General features: G+C 37.8%; 2 protein-coding genes across 2 annotated transcripts in view; one reads left to right on the top strand and one right to left on the bottom strand.

The window, feature by feature from the left end:
- Window positions 1–7,500, bottom strand: part of LOC135205514 (glutathione S-transferase Mu 4-like) — a 1,039,821-nt gene that overhangs the window by 719,011 nt on the left and 313,310 nt on the right. The gene's annotated exons all lie outside the window — the stretch shown is intronic.
- LOC135202527 (serine-rich adhesin for platelets-like) overlaps window positions 1–7,500 on the top strand; it is a 66,785-nt gene that overhangs the window by 11,580 nt on the left and 47,705 nt on the right. The window contains exons 5-6 of the mRNA XM_064231991.1: window positions 6,064–6,126; window positions 6,669–7,199. Coding sequence (XP_064088061.1) covers window positions 6,064–6,126; window positions 6,669–7,199 — 594 coding nt within the window. The remainder of the gene's footprint in view (window positions 1–6,063; window positions 6,127–6,668; window positions 7,200–7,500) is intronic.

Raw genomic sequence — 7,500 nt, 5'->3', positions numbered from 1 at the left:
AAGGTTTTCTCTTCTCATCCACTTAAAACACCCCGTACTTTTCAACTAAACAAACTCCTTCTCTATCATCTACTTTCTCCTTAAAATCATCTAGAACTACTATCGGTTTCTCACTCTTCAAACCCAGCTATGAACCGAATCTCATTATTCACAAAGTTTTTTTTTTTTTTTTTCACTTTAAAATTTCACAACGTTTTTACAGGCATGATCAATGTTAATACACCATCCTTAGACAATTACATTTATAGCATTCATTCCTACAGTCTTCCAGCAAAAGGATGTGCCCTGCATTTCTCATGGTGAAAAGGATCTTTAATTTTAGTTTACTTTCATTCTGTTGTCACTCATTTGTCTTTTACCTCTTCCATTTTCCCCCAACTGCTTTCATCCTGCATTCAATCTAAGCTTTACGCCCTCCACCCAAATTTTACATAGATCTAAGTACTTGAAATTCCCTTCCTATTTACAACCAATATATCTAAGTACTTGAAATTCCCTACCTGTTCACAACAAAGGTATCTTTTATATTTTATTATAATAATCTGATCCCTCCCTTCTTGCTGAATACCGTAATCTTTTGTACCCACATTTACATTTATGTTACCCCATTTAAGAGATTCCTGCCACTCTCTCAACCTTCACTGAAATCTTTAGTCTGCGATAATCAACAGATCATCAGCATACAATAGAATCCATAATTACCATTCATAATCCTTTCACTCAATACAGCTATAACTTATACAAATGGAAATGGACTAGGAATCGATCCCTGGTGTAACCAACGCTAATTCAATCATTTCTGTTTTGCCACAGGCTGTTACTACCTGTCATTGTTATTCATTTTAACCAAGTAACTAGCTTTTATGGCACTTACCTTATTTTGAACATAAAAATACTCTCGTTCTTAGTATTCTATTAAATGCCTTCTCTAGGTTTGTACATGCCCCAAAAAACGTCCGATTGCCTTTCTATTCTTTCCTTATAAATGTCTTATCATAATCACAGTATCACTCTATCTCTTCTTCTAATAAAACTGTACATCTGTTCGACAATCTTCGCAGTTACTCATAATATCCATCTAATAAAACGCTACCTCTGTTTGCCAATCTTCGCAGTTACTCATAACCTCCCTCTCATAAAACAGCACCTATGTTTGCCATCTTTGCAGTTAATCATAATCACGTTAATTAATCCACACCTCTGTTCACCAATCTTCGTCTTCACAGTTACTCATAATCTCCTTCTAATCAAATCCTGCCATTGTTCGCCAATCTTCTCTCAAATGCCTTCTCTACGTCTATACATGAACCAAAAAAAGTCCAACAGCCATATTCCTCTTACCCTATAAATATCTTACTATAAACACAGTATCAACTCTATCTATTTTTCTAGTAAAACCGTACATCTGTTTGCCATCTTTCGAAGTTATTCATAATCACCCTCTAATTATTCAATAAATCTGTTCGCCAATCTTCGTCTTCACAGTTATTCATAATCTCCCTCTAATCAAGCCATACCTATATTCGTCAGTCTTTGCAATTATTCATACCCTTCCTATAATAAAACTGCAACTCTGTTAGCCAATCTTCCCAGTTACTCATAACCTCCCTCTAATAAAACCATAGCTATGTTCACCAATCTTTGCAGTTAATCATAACCTCCCTCTAATAAAACCGTACCTCTGTTCGTCAATCTTCCCAGTTACGCATAACCTCCCTATAATAAAACCGTACCTCTGTTCGTCAATCTTCCCAGTTACGCATAACCTCCCTATAATAAAACCGTACCTCTGTTCGCCAATCTTCCCAGTTACGCATAACCTCCCTCTAATAAAACCGTACCTCTGTTCGCCAATCTTCCCAGTTACGCATAACCTCCCTCTAATAAAACCGTACCTCTGTTCGCCAATCTCCCCAGTTACGCATAACCTCCCTCTAATAAAACCGTACCACTGTTCGTCAATCTTCCCAGTTACTCATAACCTCCCTCCAATAAAACCGCAGCTCTGTTCGCCAATCTTCCCAGTTACTCATAACCTCCCACCAATAAAACCGCAGCTCTGTCAATCTCCCTTCAGTCGCATGTTCAAGCCAATCTTCCCAGTTAATCATAAACCTCCCTCCCCAAATAAAACCCGCAGCTCGTTCGCCAATCTTCCCAGTTTACTAATAACCCTCCCTCCAATAAAACCGCAGCTCTGTTCAACTGTTCCCAAGTACTTCCCATAACCTCCCTCCAAAAAACCGCGCTTCTGTTACGCCAATCTTACCAATAAACCATCCCTCCTCCAATAAAACCGCCAGCTCTGTTCGCCAATCTTCCCAGTTACTCATAACCTCCCTCCAATAAAACCGCAAGCTCTTGTTCGCCAACCTTCCGGACTCATAACCTCCCTCCAATAAAACCGCAGCTCTGTTCGCCAATCTTCCCAGTTACTCATAACCTCCCTCCAATAAAACCGCAGCTCTGTTCGCCAATCTTCCCAGTTACTCATAACCTCCCTCTAATAAAACCGCAGCTCTGTTCGCCAATCTTCACAGTTACTCATAACCTCCCTCTAATAAAACCGTACCTCTGTTCGCCAATCGTCGCAGTTACTCATAACCTCCCTCTAATAAAACCGTACCTCTGTTCGCCAATCATCCCAGTTACTCATAACTTCCCTCTAATAAAACCGTACCTCTGTTCGCCAATCGTCCCAGTTACTCATAATCCCCCTCTAATAAAACCGTACCTCTGTTTGCCAATCGTCCCAGTTACTCATAACCTCCCTCTAATAAAACCGTACCTCTGTTCGCCAATATGTTTACTCATCCTCCCCTCTAATAAAACACCGTACTCTGTCGCCAATCCAGTTACTCTAAACCCTGAATAAAACTGTCCTCCCGTTCGCCAATCTTCCCAGTTACTCATAACCTCCCTCTAGTAAAACTGTACCTCTGTTCGCCAATCTTCCTAGTTACTCATAACCTCCCTCTAATAAAACCGTACCTCTGTTCGCCAATCTTCCCAGTTACTCCTAACCTCCCTCTAATAAAACTGCAGCTCTGTTTGCCAATCTTCGCAGTTACTCATAACCTCCCTCTAATATAACCATACCTCTGTTTGCCAATCTTTGCAGTTACACATAATCTCCCTCTAATAAAAGCTAACCTTTGTTCACCAATCTTCACAGTTACTCATAACCTCCTCCTAATAAAACCGTACCTCTATTTGCCAATCTTCGCAGTTACTCATAACCTCCTCCTAATAAAACCGTACCTCTATTTGCCAATCTTCGCAGTTACTCATAACCTCCCTCTAATAAAACCACACCTAGGTTCGCCAATCTTCGCGGTTACTCATAACCTCCCTCTAATAAAACCGCAGCTTTGTTCGCCAATCTTCGCAGTTACTCATAACCTCCCTCTAATAAAACCGTACCTCTGTTAGCCGATTTAACTCATAATCTCTCAACAAGTATTCTTTCTAAAACCATCAACAAATATTCTATTAGTCTGATTCATCTATAATTACCACACTTCATAATATCTCTCCTCTGTTTAAACAATTACCACCAGATTTTCTTCCCAATCATTTTGCATTTTTTCCTCCCACTCTGACCTTAACATTCCCAGTACCTATTCTTAGCAACTCTATACCAAGCACCTCTAGCATTTCAATTTCCACCACTGTTGGACAAGATACCTTGGCATTCTTCATTTTATTCCAGCCTTCTATACTTCTATAGATCGAGTCTCCATCAACGTCTCTTCCGCCCTCCCCAACTCTTCTAGATTCCCACTTTCATTTTCTGTGTTTAAAAGACATAATAATTAGACCATCATCGTTTTATGTTATCATCCTTGCGCTAGATATTTTGTTCTCTATCTTTGACGACAAATCTAGTGTCTGCTTGTTCAATGAGTTTCATAACTCTAAATCTAATTTTAACATCCCTCTGTAATTAACCTTCTATTCAACTACTCTGTAGCTATTTCAATAAGCTAGACACAATACCCTTTGAGTTTCTTTTTCCACTTTCCTATATCATCCCTCAGCACTGAAGGACATCAATCCTCAACCTGGATCACGAAGTTCAGATGGCTGGATTTCCATCATCCACGGAATGTGTCAGGAGTAGGGTTGCAACTCGAAGAAAAAACGGTTTTTCGGAAAAAAAAAAACGGAGCTGGAAAAAATTAATCCAAATGCTTTTTTTTTCTCATTTCTAAACATTTATTCTCATTCTACTGCTTCCTAATCTACAAAAACTGGTTACCTTTGCTTATACCATGCCTAGAGCTTAGGTAACAAGGCAATTTAACACTGGAATGAAAAATCTAGTGAGGTAAATAAAAACTAAGGAAATGATTCCTCTAATCTAGAAGGAAGGTGTGTCTTAAATATCATCATAAGTCTATAGTAATTGTAAGGTCTTCAAAATTAGACGCAAGCAAAAACCGAAAAAAAGAAAAAAAAAAGAAATGAAAATGACCGTTTTTCTCAACCCTAATCAGTATTATATTCTTCACAAATTTGGGAAGTTTAGCTTCTCTAAGAACAAGGATGGTATTTGTCTTATCCAAAGCATTAAGGCCCTTGACATCAGTGCTTTAGTATAAGATTTTATCGTCCTTGATTCTTACTCTAATCAAAATTATCAACATTAACGGTCATTTTCGGGTTCCTCGTTGGACGAGTGGTTTGTGTGCTTGCCTACAAATTCGGTAGTCCCGGGTTCGATTCCTCGCTCTGCCAACGCAGAATCAGAGGAATTAATTTCTGTTGATAGAAATATATTTCTCTATTTGGTAAGGATCGTACAATAAGATGTACGTCCCGTTGCTAAGTAATCAATTGGGTCCTAGCCACATAAAAAAATATCTAATCCTTCGGGCCAGCCCTAGGAGAGCTGTTAATCAGCTCAGTGGTCTGGTTAAATTAAGATATACTTAACGGTTATTTTGTGCTCCACGATGAGTTTTTCGAGATTTCATCCGGTCCCTATTGTAAAATCAAATTCTAAATTTTACAAATGGAGACCTGGTCCTTTTCCTTTAATTTTTCCTTTTCTTCTTTTTACAATGGGATTTATGGCTAATATTGTAAATGGCACTGTTTGATCAATCCGCATAATTTTCGCTTTTGTATGAAGAAGCTATAGGAATGTTTACGACCCCTTATAATCTCACGAATTCGAGAACTATCCACCGCCAAATTTGTATATAAGTTTGCAAATTCACAGATCATCATCGAATTAACATTGCCTTTAATAGCTTTGAAACTATTTACAAAATCAAAGTACCGTTTTTAAGTCTTGGGAAACAAAACCCATTAGAACACCCACGATTCCAATAATTTTCCTGATAAATTATCAACAGATCTTAATAAATAGACTATGGGTCTCACTGTTAGTGAGCTTAAGAGACAATACGTTGTAATATATCTCCTTATGAGTGCTAAAATTATTTGTATCAAGACTGCATTAAAGTGTCACAGGTTTTCCAAAAGCCACTATCTGGGAATACGATGGTCTTACCTTCTCTGAGTTCATTATTCTAATGTTTTTGGATATAAACAGAGCCGCATTTAATTTCTCTGGTAATAAGAGTTTTCTCATACCCTTCCTATAAATACTCATCTCAAAAATGTTACAGCGTTATGTTTTTCAATGTTGATCACTCATATTATGTATTTCCTTAGGGCTACGTGCCCTTCTTCCATTCTAACAACTGAAAGATAATAAACTCGTAAAAAATATTCTTCAAAAAGGCTTTCCTGAAATAAGGCAAAATTAACCGATTCTAATGCTATTTTTCTTGTCTATACCCTTTCATATTCAGTTAACTTCTTATTCTATTTATTTTTATAATCAGAAAAAAATTCTGTATAGTAAAGAAACTATATCTGACATATTGAATTTCATATCACCGTCTCATTACCTAAACTTTGCCAAAAAGATATTACCAAATTAGCAGCATTCATTAATCCAATGAATTGGTAAACAAATTTTCTAGATTCCTATCCATCATTTTTTAAAATTAATCTCTCTTTTACAACGTCTGCTTTGTGAAAATGAAGGATCATCTGGACCATCTTCATCACCAGCATCTACATCAAGTGGAGAATCAACGTCATCAGAGAGTAAGTCGTAAAACTTGCGAGATACACAACGGCACAATTCAATTTAATATGAAAAAGAAATGTCTAGATTCAGACCCGAACTTGAATTCATAACAACGACAACGAATAACTGTTCTATGGAACATAGTGACTCTGTAAAGGAATCTGTTAATTAGTGTCACATAATCCTGCTAAAAGGCACACAGTACAAAACATTATTTCTTGGAGGAGGTATTTCAACTTTAAGAACTATTGCTGAAGCTTCAGCATACCATAGTGCTTACATGAATGGCTAATTTGGTCATTTCTTATGTTCCCAAGGCCAAATCAAAAACATAAGTGGTTTATTTTATAATACAGTATGTATGAGTATATGAGCACAAGCAAAAATACATAAATGCATGATACTGGTCATCCCAATTACGGTATTTCAAAAAAAGTGTTTATGCTTATTTGTTACGAAGTAGTAGCATCAATCTAAAACAATATTACCAAACTAAAGCATTTTATTTCATGCGTACAAACATAAAGGAGACTAAATAGAGTAACTTTTTTCCCAACAGGTTCGTCCTCGCAAAATCCTTTGGGAAGAATATATGAAGCTATATCAGCTAAAAAGGCAGAATTTGATGCATACAGCAATGTCTCCAGTGAAATTTCCGGACTGCAAAGCGACTTACAACAAGTGAAAACAGCAGCTGGTGCAAGACGACACAAAAGACAGGCGACGGGCACCACCCTTTCACCATCCCAGAGGATTGCTTTTATAGAAGGCGCATTGAGAGACACACTAAACCTCCTCAATGAGTTTTTATCCCTCATTTCTCCAGATCCCAATGCAATTTATGGCATCAGCATAAGAATAACTTCAGGAAGAAACCAAATTAGAATCGTTCTTCAGTATGTCAACAATGACAAGTCCGTTGTGTCAAGTACATCGTCTATGCTCCTTGGCAACGCGATTGAGAAGGCAGGCGAAGCCAAGACAAATGTCACGGCCAGACAGAAGGAAATAAAGAAGGATATTGAGGTTCTGAATGCGAATGCCACTCAGTTCGGTGGAACTACGCTACAAGTCTTCTTCAATGACACCGGTAAGCTATGGCTGCAGTTTCTCAATTCAATTTCACGGCGATTACCTTTAGGTCTTGAGACTAAATCCTATATTCTATTCCTCCAATTCTCTAAATCTTATGCCCCTCTTTTTTTCTACTCATAAGGATTTTGTTATTCCAGGAAGAGAGCAGCAATGAAATCCTGCATGACACCGTAAGGAATTACAGATTTCCTCCAAGTGCTTTTCCGTCACTGTCTACCTTAAATATTAAGCTATGCACGCATTCTTCCTCCTCCATGTATGAACAGAATCGGCCTACCCTTTCCCCACACACACAC

Source organism: Macrobrachium nipponense, chromosome 24, assembly GCF_015104395.2.
Source record: "Macrobrachium nipponense isolate FS-2020 chromosome 24, ASM1510439v2, whole genome shotgun sequence".
In the NCBI taxonomy this organism is placed as follows: Eukaryota; Metazoa; Arthropoda; class Malacostraca; order Decapoda; family Palaemonidae; genus Macrobrachium; species Macrobrachium nipponense.
The sequence above is the reverse complement of the archived record's forward strand: the minus strand, read 5'-3'. Positions and strand labels throughout refer to the sequence as shown.